The 24,101-nt window shown below is 38.1% G+C and overlaps 1 protein-coding gene across 26 annotated transcripts in view; it reads right to left on the reverse strand.

Annotated features, from left to right (window-relative positions):
• Window positions 1–24,101, reverse strand: part of BBX (BBX high mobility group box domain containing) — a 279,480-nt gene that overhangs the window by 61,744 nt on the left and 193,635 nt on the right. For all 26 annotated transcript variants that reach the window (XM_067738986.1, XM_067738990.1, XM_067738974.1 and 23 more), the window contains 3 exons: window positions 20,027–20,222; window positions 15,887–15,954; window positions 434–514 (listed from right to left, as the gene is read on the reverse strand). In XM_067738986.1, coding sequence (XP_067595087.1) covers window positions 434–514; window positions 15,887–15,954; window positions 20,027–20,222 — 345 coding nt within the window. The remainder of the gene's footprint in view (window positions 1–433; window positions 515–15,886; window positions 15,955–20,026; window positions 20,223–24,101) is intronic.

The raw sequence follows: 24,101 nt of genomic DNA on the forward strand, positions 1-24,101 counted from the left end.
AGATTTTGAAAACTGCCAACTGCATGCTAAAGTTTCAATTAAGAGAAGTTTACTTAAAATAAATAAAAAGGAATGCACAGCCAATAACCATGAGTCAATTCTGTCTTCTGATTTAATACCTGACAAATCAATATCTGATAAATGACTAAGTTCTAAAAATAGTTCAATTATATTCTTAACTTCCCTATCCATGAATAAAAATTAGTGATGAGGTTTCAGTGCAATAATATTTAGTATGAGTTAATAACAAGCTTCTATAAACATATTTATTCCTTAATTAAGAGACTCTAAAGTTCCAGAATTTGGTACTATTTTCCGTTTTATGATTACTTGAGCTAAGAACGCAGGGTTCTTCTTTGCTTTAAGTTACTTTCATCAGCCCAAATTTAAGCTCACTTTACAATTTCATTAAGTATAAATTGTAATATATTACCTCGGCAAACTGAAATAGTGGTGACTTCTGACGCAATTCAGAGGATTCTGAAACATCAGGCCTGCAGGTGCCAGAGGATATCTGAAACAAAGAAAGGTGGTATGAGGCATCATAAGAATAGCTTCTGGAAGACAACAGAAGACAAATGTCACGTAAAACATTCCTATCTGAGGAAGGAATGGTTTTGACTCCCCAAATTTGAGGCAGTACTGTGACAAAAAGGTAGTTATATTCTGCAAAGTCTTACACAAGGTTTTATCAAGTTTTATATGTTCATTCAACTTCTAAATAATGCCATAAATTGTAGGAGATAGACAGGACAATGCATTTCAGAAAAATTACTATTAATCAAAGAGAAATGTCTACAATGATGCCTATTTGATCTCTTGGCTTTCTGCAACCAAATCCAAAGAATATCTACTTCTTCCATGTTCTGTGTTTCCCCACTATTTCATATAACCTGACCACATGAAAACGCAAATGAGTTTCGATTATAAACCTTTTGGGAAAACAAAACTAAGGTCCAATTTTTGTTTTCCAGGGCTTTCATGTATTTATATACAAGCCCCAATCTTAGAAAAGTTAGTACTATTTTCCTAAGAGAAATTTCCTTTATAATATATTCTTGTATATTATTTACGACACTGGGTAAACATTTAACGCTCTACCATCTTTACCTGTGATTTTCATTATTAACAACAGTTACAGAAACACCACTAATTTTTTTAAAAATTCTTGCTGTTTATCAAGTACTATTCTCAGGATACATAATTCCTCTTTATCTCAATGTTAAAAATTGACCCATTTCTGCATTTGGGTGAAATAATAACTTAGGTGGTAGCCTATAATTCAAAAGTCACAGGAGTCATAGAATGTTAGAGAGGAAGGATTTCAGCATCCCTCTGATCTAACCCTTTTTACAGATAAAGGAACGTAGGACCAGACAGGTAAATGACGTCTCTACTCCTCAACATTCAATAATCCCCTTATTCTTTATTATTATAGCACTTAGCACTGACCACCACAAGCATAAATATCTGTTTATGGTGCATCTTCTCCCAGGGATTTTGTATAATGCAGAATCCTCAACATTACCTGGGCACAATGTAGATACTCAAGTATTTGTTGAATTAGCTAAATCAAAATTGACAACATGTCTTCTAAACACCAAAACAGTGTGTCCCCTCTCTCTCCTTTCCTGAATGACAAGGTTAGAGAGTCTCAGGGAACAAGTTATCTTTCACTTTAGAGGAAAAATAAAAGTTAAAAATACTTTTTAATAACATGTTTCTGACAACAAAATAATCCAAGATCACTATTGAAAATCTGAAAAAAAAAAAAAACACAGAAGAATCATCTCCCAAAGATATGCACTGGTAATATTCCATGCATATTCTTCCAGTTGTGTGTATAGATAATGTTTTCAACAGAAATGGGACGATGTATTACAGTTACAAAATGTTCGTTTTTAACAATACATTGATTTTCCTGTTATTAAACCTTTTCCTATGTAATTTTAATAGCTGCATGTGATTAAATTAGATGGTTGAATCTATGGAAAAAGCTGGCAGTCACCCAGGTTATGTTCCTAAAACTAGAGTTTCTCACTGAACTTCTTCAGTAGACATGGAAGATGTGTTTCTCTAACAACGTCATAGGCCACTGGGCAGGAATAAGCATTTAAAATTTTAATGGTCACCTTTGGATTTGAAAGGGTAATGGCCAACTTCTTCCAGTGATAAGCTCCACAGAAAAGGTGCAGAAGCTTTAGTTAATTTGCCACCTGTGGTTTGGCTGCCAAAGCTTGATTCCCTCCCTGTAACTCGACTATTTGAAAACTAGTGTGCCAAAAAGTCCAGAAGTTTTTATTTGCTTTCTAAAACTTTGAAACCTAGGAGACACAAAATGTACTAAAAAAGGCCAGCAAATCCTGAAATTACTAGCCACCAAAAATTCCTTCATTGGAAGGAATACTTGAATGAACTGTATCTTTATAATTTCTAAACAATGAAAAAAAATCAATACTGTCCTGGTTTATAAAGAAATCTTGTGTGCTTAACCCCTATATATCTTGGTAAATAATCAAAATTTTGCTTAAAATTGAGCCTAGGGAATTCCCTGGCAGTCCAATGGTTAAGGATTTGGTGCTTTCACTGCCATGGCCCAGGTTCAATCCCTGGTCGGGGAACTAAGATCCCACAAATTGCGTGGCCAAAAATTAAAATAAAATAAAATAGAGCCTAGGACTAAATAAAAATTATAAAGTGACTCTATAAAACTTTAATAATGTAGGTTGTACACATGACAGAAAGCTATGGAGATATTTAGAATTAAGTATATTATCATATAGGGTAACTACCCTATATAAAGCCTATATAATATATAACACATATTTTTATTTCTAATCCCATGATGCAGATGCATGAGAGTTATCATTTATGAGATTAGTTAACCTATGGCTCAATTAGAGTTCATATTAACTGTAAGAAGAAAAGTCAACTTTCTTTTAGGTGCCATTATAGATAATATGGCCATGACTATGCATCTAGTCATAAAGGTTTAAAGTTAAATGAGAGCCTCTGCAATCATTATGATGGACGGTCTTAAATAAAACTTTCTATTTGTATGGAGAATTCAAATGTAAGTACTTATCAAGACATCTATAATCCTACACGTTATGTCAATTGTACTATGCAATCAGAGAAGTCTATGCGTGCGTGTTTGTGCTCCCCACGCACCTGATGCACAATAGATGCACGATGAATACTGGTTGACTGACTTGATTCTCTGTGTTTATGAATATGAGGAATCTCAATGACCTGGCCAGGAATCACACAACAAAGGCTGTCCAGTGGTTAAAACAGCAATTATAGTCACTGAGGCTATGCATTTTACTGTAGTGGACAATGTCTCCTTTTAAAATCTAGTTACTCTTACTTTAAAGCACTGTGGGTTTAGCCTTTATTTTCAGTGTAGTATAATGGAAACAGCACAAAATTAGGAGCCAGAAGAGTTGGCTTACTACTAAGCTGTGTGGTTACCTGACTTTCTAGGCCACATAATGAACAGAAGCAGCAAATCAGAAGGGGCCAAGAGTGGGGATAAGAAAAAGGAAGAGGGGCTTCCCTGGTGGCGCAGTGGTTGGGAATCCACCTGCCACTGCAGGGGATGCGGGTTCGAGCTCTGGTCTGGGAGGACCCCACATGCCACAGAGCAACTAGGCCCATGAGCCCACGTGCCACAACTACTGAAGCCCGCGCGCCTAGAGCCCATCCTCTGCGACTGCAACAAGAGAAGACACCGCAGTGAAAAGTCCGCACACCACAACGAAGAGTAGCCCCCGATGACCACCACTAGAGAAAGCCCGCGTGCAGCAACAAAGACCCAACGCAGCCAAAAATAAATAAAATAAATAAATTAAAAAAAAAAGGAAGAGCATTGAAAAAGAAACAATGCCACCAGCAAGAAGACACAGAGCGAAAAGACTGTAGGCATGATTTAAAAAAAAAATTTTATTGAAGCATAGTTGATTTACAACACAAATGTTCTATAAAGCATTGTAGTCTATTTAAAACAAATAACCAGGGCTTCCCTGGTGGCGCAGTGGTTGAGAGTCTGCCTGCCGATGCAGGGGACACGGGTTCGTGCCCCGGTCTGGGAAGATCCCACATGCCGCGGAGCGGCTGGGCCCGTGAGCCATGGCCGCTGAGCCTGCGCGTCCGGAGCCTGTGCTCCGCAATGGGAGAGGCCACAACCGTGCGAGGTCCGCGTACCGCAAAAAAAAAAAACACAAGAAACAAATAACCAAAATATTGGGTGTAAGATAGGCTTAAGGATGTACTGTACAACATGGGGAATATAGCCAATATTTTGTAAAAACTGTAAATGGAAAGTAACCTTCCAAAATTGTATTAAAATTTTAAAAAATCTCGGTTATTTAGTAAAGTGGATTATCACAAAAAATAAATTAAAAAAAATAATAAAATAGAGCAAGTAGTCCTAAAATTTTTCCTAAATGTAATATTTAATATTTCTAACTGTGATTCTAAGTTGTCAAGATAAGAATAATTATAAAATATATCACTTATTAAAAGGCAGAAATGCATGTGATACATGCTAGACATATTTCCAACTAAAATCTCAAAATGTAAAAATGGTTGAATGACATGGAAAATGTACTGAGGTAGAATTCATTCTTGAGTGTTTGATAAATGAGGCATCCAGTGCAAGTGTATATATTTGTGCATACATGTAAATGTTTGGCAAAGAAATCTGGCATTACATCCACATGGAAGGAAGAGGTTATTTCCCACAAAAGACTCCTGTTTAATGTTATTAGAGGATCCTAGACCTTGTCACCTTGCAATATCACCTTGCTGTTTGTATTTACAGTATCATAAATTACTTATTAGATGGGGTATGCTTTTTACGGAGAAACATCATTCTTCAACAACCATTCTTCAGCTAAAGCCAGCTTACTTTCTAAACATAACAAAATATAGAGATCGAAGATATCTGTTCATCAATTAAGAGGAAAGAAAAAATACCAAATAAGTAGAGATTCAATAAAGGGAGGAAAAAACCCAAGAAGCTCTTTTTAGAAATAGTCTCTGAAATAATCCATAAAGCCACTAGGTGTTGCTACATGCCCAATAAAGAAAACTGCTAAAGGGATTTTAAAAGCAGTTTTGTTAACAACGTACGTTTTCAACTTCCCTTAAATCCAATCTTCCCTTTAAATTAGCTATAATTCTCAATAACCAAGGAAGGGGAATGATTAGTATAATTAAGAATTATGACGAGGTAATACTTTTTCCCCACAGGCAAAATGCACATCATGATAATGAGAGCCATAGAAACATGATCCAGCCCCTTGATATAAAACAAGATCAAGCCACTCAGATGCACTGTTTGGAAAGCTAGGTTTTATTAAGAGCCCATTCCTACTTCACAAGGCACAAGACCACAGACACAGAGCTGGATCGTGATGGACACATAGTCAACAAAAGGGATGAAGTACACTGGTTGTATCTGAACTCCACATCCCTGCTCTTGCTAATTTAAACATTTACTGATTACTCACTCCTTCAACAAACATTCAATAAACACCCATTACATACCAGCCACAAAGACTGCTGTTCCCTTTCAAGAAGCTTACATCCCACTTGTGTGCATTATATGCTGGGGAATAAAATGAGACTAAGGGGATGTGTCTGGCCGTTAAGTTGCCTGCATTTCAATGCAGGAGACAGCTACACATTAAGAACGGACGTGCCTCTTGGTGGAATATTACAAGGTCTGTGGGAGGACAGAGAAGCAGCCTTCATTCTTTCTGGAGAGAGATGGAAGAAGTAAGGTAAGTAGCATCTGAGATCTCCCTAGAAGGAACACCAGAATTGTGGAAATGATGTGGTCACAGCAGGAGGAAAAGCATGGAGGAAGTGCCCTGTGTGTGTGAGAAGCAGTGACTTGCCCTGTGTGACTGAAGCCTGAGATGCCCGGGAGTGCAGTGGGAGATGAATCAGACTGAGAGGGAACTGAATGCTAGGTTAAGAAGTCTGAAAATTAGGCTGGAGGCAATGGGGAGTCAGCCAAGGTTTTCAGTCAGAGGAGCGGCATGATGAGAGATGTGTAGTTAAATAATTCTGTCAGTGGAGTGCAGGATGACCTTGGCTGGGGAGTGACTGGAGGCAAGAGACCAAATAGAAGGTTAAGGAAATAAACCAGCTGAGATGCAGGGCCCCAATTAAATCAGAGATGGCATTTGCCAGGGCTCAGTAATTGCCTGGAAAGGTGTCAGGGCGGAGGGAGAGGGGTCAGTCAGTGCCAGTGTTCCTAAGGTAAGTTAAACCCTTTCACCGAAAGAGTGAATACGAGAGAAGGAAGACTGTTTAGGCAGTGGTGGAAGGCGGGGTTGTCTTCTTCTGGAGGAGAAGGGTTGGGGGTACAGGATTCCATTTCAGAGTTCAAGGACAAAGATCCCGTGTGACTCCAAGGCCCAGTGATCTGATTCTCACCCTCATTCAGCCTGGCCCAGGCTTTCCTACGATTGGCAGCTTTTGCCAGGTATCCTTCTATAACGGAGGACCTGAGTGATCACTTAATTTGCATTTAATATGAGATGTTAAATGAAGCTCTGAAATGGACTTGAGCTTTTAAACACAGGTGAATTCAACGTAAGTATATTACATACAAGTTAGTCCTTCAAAACCTACTTAAGGACTAAAATGAAGCCACTCTTAATTAAACCTAAATGATGTAAAGGAGCACCTGAGGACTAAAGCAGCGCACCTGACTGGCGGACACTAGGACTGGGCTGCAGTTGAGAGACAGCGGGGCCACCCTGAGGAGCGCAACCCAACAGCACCGCATAGAGTTGTGAGCGCCTCAGAATCAGAATGTAAGTCAAGTCATTTGGCCGAGAGGAAGGATAAGTCCCTGGTTTTTCTCAAGGCGCCAGGGCTACCAGAGTCAAGTTTCCTATCATTCTAAGCCGTGTGGCAGAGCACTAGGATGGAAGTCCAGGACAGACTCCAGGTCACCTCTACAAACTGCTATAGTAGTTGAGACAAACCATAGCATCTTCCTGCCTCAGTTTCCTCATTTGATGAAACAGGTAACAACGCTACTGACGTCTTCACAGGACACTGTGAGAACAGAATGCAGTCGTGTATACAAACGTGCTCTCAACGACAACGTAGCAGCAACAGTACCACCCTTCTCGTTTACCTTCTTGTTCTCTATTCTCCTCTTTCTCTTCCCGCTCACTTGTTGCCCACCTTCCCCACTACCCCTTCCCACCACCTCTGGGAGACGGAAGAGCTCATGTGAGTTCACCACTGTCTTGAGCAATGCAGCCTAGGAACTCAACGAGGACAGATGCTTGTCAATCTGGTTGGGTAGAAGGACTTGATTCTCCGGGCTTTGAGCCCCACTGCAGAGAGATGGAAGAGGCTGGGCTGGATGGGCAGTTCCAGCCAAAGTGGGCAGTGAGGAGTGACATGAAAAGGAGAGGTTTCTACCCGGAGTTGAGAAAGCTCAAAGAGCCTATTTAATGTAAAATTTAAGTATAGTATTTCCTCACAAAATATGTTTAAAAGCTATAAAACTGTGAGAAGGGAAATTAACAGCTTCAGTGAGAAGGGGGCAAGAGTTGGGGGTAGGGTTGGAATTCAGTGGATTTAGGCATCCTGGAGTAGTCAAATATAGTAGCCTAAGAGAGGCACATGTCAAACTAGCTCAAATGTACCAACAGGCAGTAAAATAATTTTCCCCACTTCACTGATATCAGATATTATAAGAAAGGGGAAAACTTTCAATTTTATCAAAAATCTGTATTTGTTTTAAATTTAAAACTCACAGTGTTTTAAATATAGACATATTCATTAACAAGTATTGGTATTATCACCTTTTCTCTATCTTAGATTTCACCCACCTCATTGCTTAATGGAAAATATACAGGTTTAAATCCTAGTATAATGACTTTCTTGCTCTATGACCTTAGACAGGCTATTTAACCTCTCTAGCCTAGTTTCCTCATTTACGAAATGTTGAATAATAAATCAACCTCTTAAGGCTCATGGAAGGATGAAATGAGATAATCAGTGTAAGTGCTTAGTACAGTACTTGGTCCCCAGAAAGCACTCATGAAATGGCTGCGTAAGGGTGCAGACACCACTGTATAAGTGGCCCGAGTTGAGGTCAGGTGGGTGGGGACCGAATCACAAAGGTCCCTGTAGGCTATATGAAGACTGAAGCTAGTCCCCCTGGGTTCAAATCCTAATTCTGTCACTTCATAGCTACACAATCTTGAACAGATTATTTGCTCAATGTGAATACGCTGCTAGTAAAACATACCATAGCCTGTAGGAGTAATAGCCTGACATAATATAAGCTTTCAAGTTAAGTATGAAATACCAAGAATAAATTATGGTAATAATACTAGGTACCTACAAGAATGCTTTTCAGGAGAGGTGAAAATGCCTTACAGGTTTTATTTAATTAATCTTCATAGATGTCTTGGGAGTTAAAAGCAAGTGGGTATTATTATTATTTTTTAACATCTTTATTGGAGTATAATTGCTTTACAATGGTGTGTTAGTTTCTGCTTTATAACAAAGTGAATCAGTTATACATATACATATGTTCCCATATCTCCTCCCTCTTGCATCTCCCTCCCTCCCACTCTCCCTATCCCACCCCTCTAGGTGGTCACAAAGCACCAAGCTGATCTCCCTGTGCTATGCTCCCTGTGCTATGTGGCTGCTTCCCACTAGCTATCGGTTTTACATCTGATAGTGTATATAAAAAGAAACGAAATTGAGTTGTTTGTAGTGAGGTGGGATGGACCTAGAGTCTGTTATACAGAGTGAAGTAAGTCAGAAAAAGAAAAACAAGTGGGTATTAATAGTTCCATTTTACAGGATGGAAGGCAAAGAAAAACGTGGCTTGATCGTAACTCTACTGTCGTATCTCTTCATTCCAACAAAAGAACTAGGCATTCTGAAATCACAGACCCAGGTCTAATATTACTTCCCGAACACCTGAAAGTTTGCCTTCAGTTCATTCATTCAACTAAATAGATATTGATACCATCACACCTTTTCATCAGCCAAGATTACTCTGCCTAACTTTTCTTATTTTCTTTTATTTCCTAAACCATCTTTTCTGTTCTAGCCAGATGACTTTCTGGTGCTCACTTAGGTCCAATACTGAAATGTCAACCTTTCCAATATTATTCCAAGCTGTTCTATATTATTATGTGTTGAATAATCTCCCCTTCCATTTCTGAAATGTATCACTCCCTGCCTTTATTTTTTAAATTTAATTTAGCTTTACATTTTTATTAAAATAAGTTAAAAATATAACACTATAGAAATTTTCAGTCCTGAAGATTACTTCTAGAAATTCTAGATCAAATACTTATACTTTATTTATTACATTTTCATCTTCAGATAGTAACTCACCGATATGAATCATAAAGGCTTAACTCAATGTAACTAACTGCCTTCTCTTTAGCTCTTCCCAGAGTTTGATGTGAACATTATTACTTTTATTTCTTCTATTTTTTCTTTCTTGTTCTTTTAAAGTAAAAAGGAAAAGTGTTCACTTAAGCTGCTAGACACTGTAGAATGGACTGGCTCTCCATAGCCCCCTGGTTAGCATATTTTAAGCTTATACCATATTTTCTTGATTAAAAAGCTTCATTTGTTTTTCAGCTTCTGTTTGCTAAAATCTCATATTCATTGGAAACACTCATTTCCATTTCCTTCACTATTATGGGGTTATTTCCTAATAAGACTTCTATGCTTACATTTCACTGGGTGTCAGTAGAGACAAGCTTAGGCTGCTATTTTGAGTGTGTGTGTGGGGGGGTGTAGGGTGTCACTCCCTGATGGCTGCGTTGCTCAATACAGGCAAACCTTGGAGATACGGCGGGTCCGGTTCCAGACCACCACAATCAAAAGTGAATATTGCAATAAAGCTAGTCTCACAAAGTTTTTGGTTTTCCAGAGCATATAAGTTATGTTTACACTATAATGTAGTCTATTAAGTGTACAATAACATTATACCTAAAAAAAAAAGGACATGCTTTAATTTTACAATGCCTTATTGCTAAAAAATGCTATCATCTGAGCCTTCAGTGAGTCATCCTTTTTCTGATGGAGGGTCTTGCCTCGACATTGATGGCTGCTGACTGGTCAGGGTGATTGGTGGTAGATGAAAGTTAGAGAGGCTGTGACAATTTCTTAAAATAAGACAACAATGAAGTTTGTCACATTAATTGACTCTTCCTTTCATGAACGATTTCTCTACAGCATGCAATGTTGTTTGATACCATTTTACCCACAGCAGAACTTCTTTCAAAATTGGAGTCAATCCTCTCAAACCCTGCCACTGCTTATCAATTAAATTTATGTCACACTGTAAATCCTTTCTCATCATTTCAACCATCTTCATAGCATCTTCACCAGGAGTAGATTCCAGCTCAAGAAAACACTTTCTTTGCTCCATTAGAAGCAACTCCCCATCTGTTAAAGTTTTATCATGAGATTGAAGCAATTCAGTCACATCTTCAGCTCCTAATTCTAGTTCTCTTGCTATTTCCACCACATCTGTAGTTACTTCCTCCATGCAAGTCTTTTTTTTTTTTTTTTTTTTGCGGTACGCGGGCCTCTCACTGTTGTGGTCTCTCCCATTGCAGAGCACAGGCTCCGGACGCGCAGGCTCAGCGGCCATGGCTCACGGGCCCAGCCACTCCGCGGCATGTGATCTTCCCGGACCGGGGCACGAACCCGTGTCCCCTGCATCGGTAGATGGACTCTCAACCACTGCACCACCAGGGAAGCCCCTCCATGCAAGTCTTGAACCCTTCAATGTCATCCATGATGGTTGGAATCAACTTTTTCCCAACTCCTGTTAATGTTTATGTTTTTGTTTGTTTTTTATTTTTTTGGCCGCACTGCACAGCTTTTGGGATCTTAGTTCCCCGACCAGGGATCGAACCCAGGCCTTGGCAGTGAAAGCGCCAAGTCCTAACCACTGGACCGCCAGGGAATTCCCTTAATGTTGATATTTAGATCTCTTCCCATGAAACGCAAACATTCTTAATGGCATCTAGGATGGTGAATCCTTTCCAGGAGGTTTTCAACTAATTGACTTTGCCCAGATCCATCAGAGGAATCACTATATATGGCAGCTACAGCCTTACAAAATGTATTTCTTAAATAATAAGACTTGAAAGTCGAAGAGACTCCTTGTTCCATGGGTGGCAGAATGGATGTGTTAGTAGGCATGAAAACATTAGTCTCGTTGTGCATCTACATCAGAGCTCTTGGATGACCAAGTGCATTGCCAATGAGCAGTAATATTTTAAAAGGAATCTTCTTTTCTAAGCAGTAGGTCACAACAGCGGGTTTAAAATATTCAGTAAACTGTTATAAACAGATATGCTGCCATCCAGGTTTTGCTGTTCCACTTATACAGCACAGGCAGAGTTGGTTTAGCCTAACTCTTGAGGGCCCTAGGATTTTCCGAATGGTAAATGAGCACTGATTTCAATTTAAGTCACCAGCTGCATTAGCCCCCAACAAGAGAGTGGGTTTGTCTTTTGAAGCCTGGAAGTCAGACATTGACTTCTCCTCCCTAGATATGAAAGCCCTAGATGGCATCTTCTTCCAGTAGAAGGCTGTTTCATCTACACTGAAAATCTGGTGTTCCGTGTAGCCACCTTCATGAGGTATCTTAGCTAGATCTTTGGGATAACTTGCTGCAGCTCCTACATCAGCACTTGCTGCTTCACCTTGCCCTTTGATGTTATGGAGATGGCACCTTTTCTTAAAGCTCATGAACCAGCCTCCGCTGGCTTCAAACTTCTCTTCTGCAGCTTCCTCACCTCTCAGCCTTCACAGAATTGAACAGAGTTACGACCTTGCTCTGGATTAGGCTTTGGCTTAAGGGAATGTTGTGTCTGGTTTGATCTTCTAACCAGACCACTAAAACTTCTCCATATCAGCAATAAGACTGTTTCACATTCTTATCATTTGTGTGTTAAATGGAACAGTACTTTTAATTTCCTTCAAGAACGTTTCCTTTGCATTCACACCTTGGCTGTTTGGCGCAAGAGGGCTCACTTTCAGCCTTCCCCAGCTTTCAACATGCCTTCCTCACTAAGCTTGATCATTTCTAGCTTTCGATTTAAAATGAGAGACATGCGACTCTTCCTTTCACTTGAACACTTAAGAGACCAGTGTAGAGTGATTAACTGATTTAATTTCAACATTGTTGTGTCTCAGGGAATAGAGAGGCCTGAGGAGAGGGAGAGAGATGAGGGGGAGGGGGGGACTGCTGGTTGGTGGAGCAGTCAGAACACACACAACCTTTATCAGTTAAGTTCGCTGTCTCATATGGGTGTGATTTGTAGCACCCCCTCCCCAAATTACAGTAGTAACATTAAAGATCGCTGATCACAGACCACCATAACAAATATAATAATAAGGAAAAGTCTGAAATACTGCAAGAATTAACAAAATGTGACACAGAGATATGAAGCGAGTAATACAGTTGAAAAAATGTTGCCAATAGACCTGCTGGACACAGGGTTGCCATAAACCTTCAATTTGTAAAAAAATGCAATATCTGCAATAAAATGAGGTATGCCTATACATTTATTTTGCTTCTTAAATCCATAAACTCTTTAATAACAAACACTGCTTTTTAAAATTTATCCCAAATATGTAATGCATTTCAATGTACTCTGGGTATAAAGAAAATACAGGACTGATCATTTATGTGAAAAAGAAACAAACAAACTATAAATGCAATTTTTATCCCTTTTATTCATCAGAGACACAAATTACAGAACCAAGCTTGGCTTAATAACAGTAGCATATAAAAATGTTGACCTGATAACGCCAAAAATCTATTGTGGCAGATTCAGAGTTAATCAGAAGACTGAGAAAAAAAGGAGAAAACTCAAACATTTTGCTTGTTATTATTTGTTCACTGCTATCTCAAGAACATATAATTTCTCTCTGAAAACCCTAAGAGCACATCACATGTAGATCTGGGAAATTGTACAGGCCAAAGAAGCTTTTAACCTGGAATTTTATTGTTCCCGTAACAGCAAGCCTCTCTACCTTCTAGAACTGTTTTTAAAAATACAGCTATTACCTATATTAAATTTTCTATATTAAAAAAATAGACCTTTGAGGACTTTTTCTATGTGATTAGGTTTTAGGCTATTGAACAAAGGAAAATCTCCCTTTAAATAAAATATTTCAGAATAAGAATTTTCTCGTGGCATTTTAAAAAGCCATTACGATTAGACCTCCTCTGCGGCAGAAGTTTTGTAAAATGTCACTTTATTTGACTGGTCCTACCTAATAGTATAAACAGACTTCATAGTAATTGTTCCAAATGTCAGAAGCATGAAATTTCTGTACTTCTCTCCTTATCTCATTATACTTATAATTTTCTTTTAAAAATATAAGTATGTATTCACTGTATTTGTCATCTGCCAATGTACATAAGCCCCTAAAGTTCTATGACTATGTCTACATATTTGGAATAAGACATTGCATAGAAATTAGGTGCTAAGTGAAATCTACTGATACCTATGACATAAACTCTCAAACTAATTATATTTAGAGACAGCATTATTTTATACAAATTTTGCTGCTTTATTATTTCAGTATCTCAAGATTATTTTCAATAATGACCTAAATATATCTGAGATGAAAAGTAGAGATTATGAAGAAAGAGTTGTATTCTTAGAAGTGGTTCTTAAAGACCTAAGTGCTGGCAACTTCTTCCTTAGCATAAATTCCCTTCTCCTGAATGGTTTACTTCTTTAAGCCATTTAACTTTATTTCTTTAGCTTGAGAATTTTCAAAACAGTTATATATGGAATTTAAGGGAAAAAATGTCATAAAGAATCTAGGGGTAAGACAGGAATAAAGACACAGACCTACTAGAGAATGGACTTGAGGATATGGGGAGGGGGAAGGGTAAGGTGTGACAAAGCGAGAGAGAGGCACGGACACATATACACTACCAAACGTAAGGTAGATAGCTAGTGGGAAGCAGCCGCATAGCATAGGGAGATCAGCTCGGTGCTTTGTGACCGCCTGGAGGGGTGGGATAGGGAGGGTGTGAGGGAGGGAGACGTAAGAGGGAAGAGATATGGGAACATATGTATAGGTATAACTGATTCACTTTGTTATAAAGCAGAAACTAACACACCATTGTAAAGCAATTATACTCCAATAAAGATGTAAAACAAACAAACAAACAAGAAAAACAGTTCCCCTTCATCAGAAATGGAAGGCTGACCAATGCATGGTTTAAACTGCTTGTGTCAAACTCTGCTGTCCTTAAAAGCTGTGAGAAGAGCTATTCACTAAAAAGAGCCCAAGAGAGAAACTTTAATCAAAGAAAAAAAAGTATTCCTTTCTTTGACTAGCATTTACAGATAGATAGCATCTATCTGTAAGTTCTTAGATGTTTATTTGTTTACATTTTTTCCTGAAAGTTAAAAGGAATGCTAATAGATATTGGGAAGAAAACTCCATTATTATCTAATCTGTTAGAAAAGATGATACTAACTCTCACAATATAGTGTATTCTTGGAAATCATGAGTCAGACTGTGTTGAAAGGTCAAATGTGCATTATTACTCCAACATTCACCTGTGGGAACATGCTTGGGATACTCTACACCCAAGTGAGAGTTAGTCTGCTTGCTATTAGGGAGCATCCATGTGTTAGAAAGTAAAATGATGCCAGAGAAGGCTATTGTGTGAGGAAGTATAAACATGCTGAATAATGAGTATGCAAAGGTACAAAGTGCCATGTTTACTTTTTCTAGCTAAAGATTAGTACAATGTAAATAACTACCAGTCCACCAAATTTACACATTTATTGCTACACTGAATTGAACAGAAATAAAAAGTTAAATCAAATTGAACATATGGTCAACTACTATGGATCCCAAATACAAACTGTAAATGATAAAAACCTTTTGTGATGTAAATATCTTATGTGGTATCCTCTAAAACGATTATCTGAATAGACTTCAACTGTAATCCATATAGCACGCACACGACTTAAAAAACAAAAGAAAGAAAGAAAGAAAAATATATATATATATGCAATAAAATTGCTATTTTGTCCTAAATAGCAACTCTGGTTGGGGATTGAAAAACTTCCAGCTCAAGGACCTGAGTTTGGTAAAATAATATGATCTGCAGGTCACTGCATCTGGCCTCTGTTAAATGGGTCTGGAAAATAGAGGAATTCCACAAATGCAAACTATGCATGGCTACCGGATACTACCTGCCTATCAAAACCCTACTTAAAAATATTTAGCAAAAACAGCCCAATAACAATACAAGGGAATAAAAAATGAAACCAAGGTCATAAGGGCCTGGGTCCTTTTTCATTTTCCATTTTAAAAAATAAGCAATCTTGGAATGTCATGTTTCCTGATTTTCAAAAACAGGAGTTTGTATTTATTTAGGTACCAGAGAGACTGACAGTTTCATGCTTTTTTTAACTCTCATCTTTTCACTAGCAAGTCTAATGAGAACATCACAAAAGCAGAGAATGTTATGAATAGAATGAATGAATCATAGGATCCACCCTATGGACCCCATGACACAGTCATGGCAAATGCTAATTATCTGTACATTGCAAGTCTTATTCCTATGCTCAGGGAACCTCAAAATCTGCACCTGACTTGTGTTTGTGTCCTTTTGGGTTTATGTACCCCACTCTGTTACCCTCACGGCACAACATAATGCACATAGAGATCTTAATGAAAACAATTAAAAGCAGAGTTTATTCATGAGCTGTAAAAAGTGAAACTGTAGAACTAACAGTGTGAACAGAACACAAATGTCTGTGTTCTCGACCCGCAGCAGGTGCAGAGTGGAGAGGGATGAGGGACCACTTACCTCGGGTGTACCAAGAGCATGTTCTCCGGCTAAAAGCAGCATGCTCAGGCCTCCCATTTGAGTAGGATCTAAATAAGTCAAAAACAAGTAAATCGTCAATTCATAACCACGAAGTACATATAGTCCAGAGTCGAAAAAGAATACTCACGAAGACTAGCAATCAGAAATCCAACAGAACCACATGTAACTTATTACAGAAAACTTCTGAAACTCTTTATGAAGGAAAAACCCGGGGTACATGTGCTTAGTACTCATACTTTTGTGAGCTTTTTAAATACCACTGCTGTCCACCATTCCAACAAAATACTTTCTTCAATACCACAGCTGTTTATAACATGAATTATCTCCTAATGTGATGCTTCTTTCCTTACTGCATGGGGAGTCTGGATGGATTTTTTTTTTTTAAACGAAAGAGTGCTTATACTTGTCTTCTAAGAAACTTGAGATTGTTATTCTCAAATTGTTATTTCTGCCACATGATATCAGGCTGATAAAAAGAACAAGGCCATCAGAGGAACTAGAGAACAGGGAGGTATTTTACAAAGGGGACTCCAAAAATCTAGTGGGCTTTGTTCAAATATTCTTTCTTTAAAACTTTCAAAAATAAATTTAAATTAAACAATGATATATTTATAACATCTTAAATCTTAGGGGTACAGTTAGGCCCTTCCTTGAAAGGCCTCGAAATACCTTTAACATTGAAAATGAACCCTTTTTATACTACCAAAGATCTTTGTTTTCATTTCTTCAATAATCAACAGAAAAAGAAAGAGAAAATGAAAGCAAACTGGTAGATCTATGACCCAGGATTATATCTAAACAGGGGAAGTACAGACAATAAGAAACCTACAGACTTTAAGTTTGTCTTAAATGAATTAAATTTCAGAACTTCAATGAACTAACATATCTGAAACTGTCTAAGTCAGTGCTTATCCCAGTGCATATTGGTCCTCAATAAATGCACTTTTTATTTTAGTAATCTCTCTACAATTCAAAATGAGGACCGGGCATAGTGTTGCCTGAAGACATTAAGGTGTCTCTCTTCTCTTTCTTTTTTTGATTTTTTTGTTTAAAGATATGCCCTTAAGTACATCTTTGAATACAATCTGTCTCAGGAACTCATGAAGCAACTCTGACCACATCTTACATATAGTCAAATTAAAAAAAAAATATTTTTTTGAAAAAATCTGAGGGGAAGGAAGGAAGGAAGGGAGGGAGGAAGGAAGGAAGAAAGGAAGGAAGGAAGTTAGGAACGGCTTAGTAGAGGGGAAAATATGTCACCAAACAATCAGGTGGTCACAAAACAGCTCCATATTGGAAGGTAGCCACGTAGGAATACACAGAGGAACATGAGCTGGTTTGCTGAAATAAGGCTCTCTGTTGTTGTTTTAAGAGCCCATCCTTAATTAAATGTTAAGTTTATGAACTATTTTGGCTGCTAAAAGAGACACGTAAATCTACTGGCAAATAAAAATCAGGGGAGAGAAATGAATTTAGCAGAAAGTAAAGGTGTACTTTGGTTCTTTGGGCAGCTAAATACTTTTGCAGCTGCCATTCTAGAGATCAGGAGTCTTGCATAATTGCATTCTAATAAAGATAAAAATGTGTTAGTGCATAATTGCATTCTAATAAAGATAAAAATGTGTTCGTTCAAATTATAAAGTAAAATAGGAACATACTTCCATAATTTATTTAACTTATATACCAATATGACTTTGCTGTATAGACACTAAAACACAGACAAGAAATCATCATCTTTTATATTAATTTATATAATGTTATTTGGATATATCAAAAATATATTTATATAAATAGCTGCTTTCCCTTCACCGAGAGGGCTTCTACTAAATTAAATTCTACATAGCTTTCCCTCCTTGGAAATTATACACTTGACTGCTTTGGGGTTATTCAAAATGCAAAATGTCATGTGACAAGGACTATTGGGAAAACAAAGCAAAATGAGATTCCATGCTGAGGAAAAGCATAAACTGGCCTCTAAAAGCCCTAAAGTATCCCCTAGATTTAAACAGCTAAGCACCATGTTTCAATTAAAGGCAAATTAATTTGCTTTCATTGTGTTAAAAAGGAACATCACACCAATGTTATCCGCTATACACTAGCTTAACAAGGGCTCTGATCACGGATTTCCAACATCCGTCACAGGCCCTTATATATAATGAGATAAATGTGAGAAAGTTGTTTTCCTTCTTTCCTGTATTTTGCTTAAAGAATGCTGTTTTTAAAAGCTGACTTGTAGGGGCTTCCCTGGTGACACAGTGGTTAAGAATCTGCCTGCCAATGCAGGGGACACGGGTTCGATCCCTGGTCCGGAAAGATCCCACATGCTGCAGAGCAACTAAGCCCGTGCGCCACAACTACTGAGCCTGCGCTCTAGAGCCCTGTGAGCCACAACTACCGAGCCCACGAGCCGCAACTACTGAAGCCTGCGTGACTAGAGCCAGTGCTCTGCAACAAGAGAAGCCACCACAATGAGGAGCCCACGCACCGCAAAGAAGAGTAGACCCTGCTTGCCACAACTAGAAGAAAGCCCACGTGCAGCAACGAAGACCCAACACAGCCAAAAATAAATAATTAAATAAATAAATTTTAAAAAATAAAAAATAAAAGCTGACTTGTAAATATCCTGGTTGAAGTCTAGGTCCCACTTTAAATTTGTAGGTATAACAGGTAGATTAATAAACTGTCAGAAACGGTACTACAGGCAGACATCTTTCACTGCTTTCTGTAGTTTATCTACAATTACTTTTGGTTTTTGAAGAGCCACTGTGTGCAAAAAAAAAAAAAAAACCTACATAGACCAATCTAGATTTAGAACTGGGAGAAAAAGCAATGGAAGATAAATGCTAATCAAAGGAATTTATTTAGAAGCCAGTAATAATATCCTCTTATTTGGTCCTGATGATAAAATGTTTTATAAGAGACTCTTACTGACACAATCTGGGGAGTCTAGAGAGCTCACCAAGACTACTAGCAAGTGGGTTGAAGCTAAAATTATACAAAGTAACAGCTAAAACAAGGACAGATTTCTATTCTGATTCCTCTGGGATATGCAAAAGCATCATTTTGGAAGCTCACCTAGAATTATACTACAGACACTTACATAACAATCACCTGAAGACTTTGTTCCCCCAGAATGCTGCCATTGCATCAGACTGCATTTCTTAGATTTATATATGACATCACCACACACTTTGTTATACCATGAATCACACACTACACTGTTAAATCTCATTAGGCCTACTGGCTATTAAAAAAATGAAGTGTCATCACAATACTGCTTAACTTCCATTCCCAAGCTTTCCATTTTGCAAACTGTTCAGAGCTCCCATCTTTAAGAAAATTTGCTTGTAATAATGAAACAGGAACCCTATAGCTCAACACCAACTTCAATGCTTCCATCCTGCCCAATCTCCCTATTTCATCCCGGAAAACTCCTCTCTTGATTACGGTATTGTAATAGCCATGGAAGATAGAATCATTTGCAGGGTGAATATAAATGCTTTATTTCATGGTAATAAATGCTGTAGCATTCCTTACCACCCAAAGAGTATTAAGGTCTCATAACAAATGGGACCATCTGGAATGTTAAATTTGCCTGGCCCGTAACAGGAATGGGGGCCAGAGAGAGGGTAGGATGGAAATTCCCTCTAAGAAACAGCTGTCAGATCCATCACAGATTTGTGATAGAGTTGTTCATACTCTTGGTTTCGATGTTTAATAACCTCAGATGATCTACATAATTGTGTTTTTTTTGGTATCCAAGATAACTAAGGTGCTTACTGTGAATGAGTTTGTAAGCTATTTTGTTACATTATAAAATTCCCTGAGCTCCGGACAATCTCCACATTGCTGTCTGCTTTTCCATAATGTCAATGTCAGGAATCCACACATATTTGTAATGACTCAACCACTTGGTCCATACCTCCTTTCTTTAACTATATTATATATACACATTCTATGTATGTTATACTCCAAAGCTTTAAGCTATGCTGCATATTTGCCATTGCTTCCTATTGGTTAAATTTTGCTTTTCTCTCTCTTTCTATTATCTGTTAAAAATACTGCCTAAATGAATTGACCTGTTCTTAAAGAACAGGTGAAATTAGTGTCTAAACTCACCAGCCATCCCAAAGTTAAGCTGAGGCATTTCTTCAGTCTTTGCTTTCTTGGGGCTTGACAAGTCTCTTGAAGAGTCAGACGGGAAGGCCCACAGTTTCTTCCGTGGATTGACAGTGGATGTTGGGGATTTCACAGGCTTGTTTGTGGTGGGACACCATTTGTAGCCAGGATTTGCTTTCATAAATGCATCTTTATACTATAAATAAAGAACAGATAACATATTTTAATTAACACATAGATTGAAAAAGTACCTTCACCTTACTCCCCTATTTAGATAATGAATGAGAAAAACACTTTCAGTAAGTTCTTTCCTTGTAGAAGAATGACAATCTCAGTACAGGGCTTTAGAGCTAGGACATGAATTTATCTGCTAGAAAGTTCATTTGTGGGATGAGGGTTCAGAGGCAACACATTTTGTATCTTTTAATCCTCTTCTTTTTTTTTTAGGATCTAAAAAGTTACCTGACCTTGGTAAAGAAAGGGAGTTATTCATAATGTGGTGTGTAAAGCAGCACCTATTTCAAAGTAGGTATCAAGTACCTTACAAAATGTGAGTCAGTCCCAGGGCCAGTAACTAGATTCTGCTCACTGCTTAATTTACTAAGTATGTTAAAAATTAAATCTGTGCTTTACTGTACAGGCAAATGCAGGGACACCTAACAGAGCAAAGTAATCAGGTGTGGGATAAAAGCACCAAGATCACGAATGGGAGAAGGGGAACAAAGTAGGGCAAACTGATGCAGAACGTTTTAGTTCTTTGAAGATGCAGGGCCATGTAGAAGAAAGAGTACTGGATGCAGAGTCTGATGACCTGGGTTCAAAACCCACCTCTGCTATTAGCCAGCTGTGGACATTAAGCAAATTATACAACCTTTCTCAGCCTCAATTCTTCCATCTAAAAAGTGTAGCTGCACCTGGTAACATCCCAGGGTTTTGTAATGAGCACATGTGATCTCAAAAGTGAACATGCTGAGAGCTGTGATGTGTGATGTTGCAGATTAATCCATCACAAACTGTATGTCTTTATTTGGAGGTTTCAAACTTCACTGTTAATATCTTCCTTTCTCCTTCACTTTTCTGTGGTTTTCTCCCTTTTCCCCAACTTGGCCATTTCTTTCCCTTTCCTGGCGATAATTAAACAAAAATATATTTCTTGCTATTCATGTTATATTACCAATGGTTATGTTATCTGATAAAATGTATTTTTCATGTATTCTTCAATGATTTTGTTATATTACTGCTAGATACCTTATTTAATTAATACAATTCTTTCAATCCCCTACACTTGCTTTTTAAAATGGTCACTCTGTGTGTAAAATTAATTTAGTGTAAGCTCAGAAGTTTATGAGTTTATCTAACTCATTAAAGAAAAAAAGGTTTATTTAATGAGTTTATCTAACTCATTAAAGAAAAAAAAGGTTCCTTTACCCTTAGTGTAAGAAAAGTATATGTAATCCAACTAACAAACTTTTTCCACCACTTCACTTTAAATCATATAAATGAAAATTGTACTGTAAATAATATAATGCAATGTTAGTAGTCAATGGTTTAGAATCACCCTTAATTCAAATTTTCTGAATAATCAATTTTTTTAACTAAAAGCTGTATATCTGCATATTGATACATAGGTACAGGAGGAAGGAAGGTAAGCGTAAAAAACAGTAAGATACAGTTCTACTTTTCCTACAAAAATAATTAAAATGGGATACAAGGCCAGATGCAAACTAGAATTTACCATCACATAACAGAATAAATTTGGAGGTATCAATGTAGTGTAAGAGGTACTCTATCCCAGCACATTCACATGCATGGGGGGATTTACATGTTAAGCTGAGGCAGACAAATAGCCTCGCCTGCTGTCTGGTGATGGAAAGTGACAAATGATAGGGTGAGATGAAAGCAGCAGGCACATGCATCATTATTTTGTCCCAGCAAAATGCACACGAGCTGGTCTGTCAGATGAAAAGTCATTTGGACAAAGGTCACCACTCTATAACGTAACAAAAGACTATCAAACAATTTAACATATTTGTCATAAGAAATTTTAAAAGTTTTGGGTACTTTCGGTGGTTTCTGAAGAAAAAAGTCCCAGGCTTCCCTGGTGGTGCAGTGGTTGAGAGTCTGCCTGCCGATGCAGGGGACACGGGTTCGTGCCCCGGTCCAGGAAGATCCCACATGGTGCGGAGCGGCTGGGCTCGTGAGCCATGGCCGCTGAGCCTGCACGTCCGGAGCCTGTGCTCCACAACAGGAGAGGCCACAACAGTGAGAGGCCCGCGTACCGCAAAAAAAAAAAAAAAAAAGAAGTCCCAATTCACAGATGGGACTACACAGATGGATGTCACTAGCCTTCAGATTTCTTCTGTTTCTTAGGTGTCCCCTTCCTCCCCTCCAATGTTGTCGATCTGCTAGGTAAGTTCTTTCCCAGTAAATATTACATCCTTTTCTAAGAATCACTTAGCAATTTGCTTTGATGAAAATCAACATGTGTAATGAAAATGATAATACTGTCATTCTTATGAATGAATTATTACCAGCATCAACTATTTTTAAAAGCACTGATGGTATTAATAAAGGCTAGCTTAAACTAACTTATGATGTGGAGCTGTGCTGAAGATAACATAAAGCAGAGACAATCACTGACCATAAACATCTCTTTCTCTTGCACTTATTCTACCCACCCATCCACATCCATCTCAATACTTTGTGAGGATCGACTAGGTGACAGACACTGGTTAGGCACTGGGGACTAAAAGAGCATAAATTAGAGTCTCTGTCTTCAAACTGTTTACAATCCACAATCAGTAATCAAAATGTTACTTCTTCTTATACATGGTCCACGGACTTTCCCCTGGCTCAGGCATGAAAAATGGTTTGGCAGAGGGTTCGTAAAAGGGGAAGCTACCTATGTGTTGAAGAACAAAAGGCAAGAGAAACGCCTGGAGTATGTGAGGTTTTATGGAAAATGGTGACTGAGAATTCACTATGAGAGTCAATGCTCTATAAATGTATTACAATTTTAACCTTGCAGATTCTTAAACTCGATGTAAAACAACATTCATTAGCTCAGTCAAGTATATATTTGAGCAAAAGGGTTGAGAATGTAGGAGACAGAGAAAAGAATAACACACAGCCCTTGTCCTTAGATGGAGATGCCATAAATTCATGAAAAGACATACAGGTCAACACAAGCAGTGTATGAACACCAAGTGAGGGCGGAGGCAGGAAGAACCCTCAGCGTGTGAGGATGTCTGTCCTTGGAACTGGGCTCATCATCAATCACTTGCTCTGATTCAGCTATAAGAGACAACAGAAAGGCTTAATCATTTGTTGTGATGAGGTTATTAGGAAAGGGATTACAGAGAAAGCTGAGTAAGGGAGAAATGAAAAAAGACTATATATAGTCTGAAGCAAATAGCTGAGTGAAAGTATTAGCAAGCTGGTCAACCATGTGGGCAAAAATCCATCAGCACAGGACTGAAAGGACCAAAGAGACAGGCCCACCCATCCAGATCCCCAAGGCAGGGCTTTCATGCTGGGGGTGGGAGGGGAAGCTCAGTTATCCTCCAAGAACATCAATCACAGGCTACTGGTCCTATCTCCTAGGTAACTAACCTCCTGCTAAAACACTGATTTTTTAAAATCGCCCATTAATATAAAAATTCCTATTTTATTTTTGCAAATTTCCAACTGATTAGATAACCTAAGTGAATTTACCTTATAGGCACAGATCCTGACTTACACAAGATGCTCAGTAAATGCTGGCTCCCTTCTGTCTACCCTCAACTACTACCACATTTCATTAGCAATGATAATATATCACTGTTATTCAATAATGGTATTAAATACATACCCTTTGCCACAGTATTCTGTCTACTTCATATATGACAATGGCATTACTATATACCAAAAGACAACACTCTATTATGTTAATCTTTAAAAAATTGGGTCTCAACATTACATACTTTTGCAGATCATTTATAAGAATGGGAAGTCTGATCTTAAAAAGCACCTTAAGGAGAGATGTACTTATTAACTGTCTTCCAATTGTTTGTTTCTAATTGGAGGGGAGGGGATG

The sequence above is a fragment of the Pseudorca crassidens genome, chromosome 5 (genome assembly GCF_039906515.1).
Source record: "Pseudorca crassidens isolate mPseCra1 chromosome 5, mPseCra1.hap1, whole genome shotgun sequence".
NCBI classification, from domain to species: Eukaryota; Metazoa; Chordata; class Mammalia; order Artiodactyla; family Delphinidae; genus Pseudorca; species Pseudorca crassidens.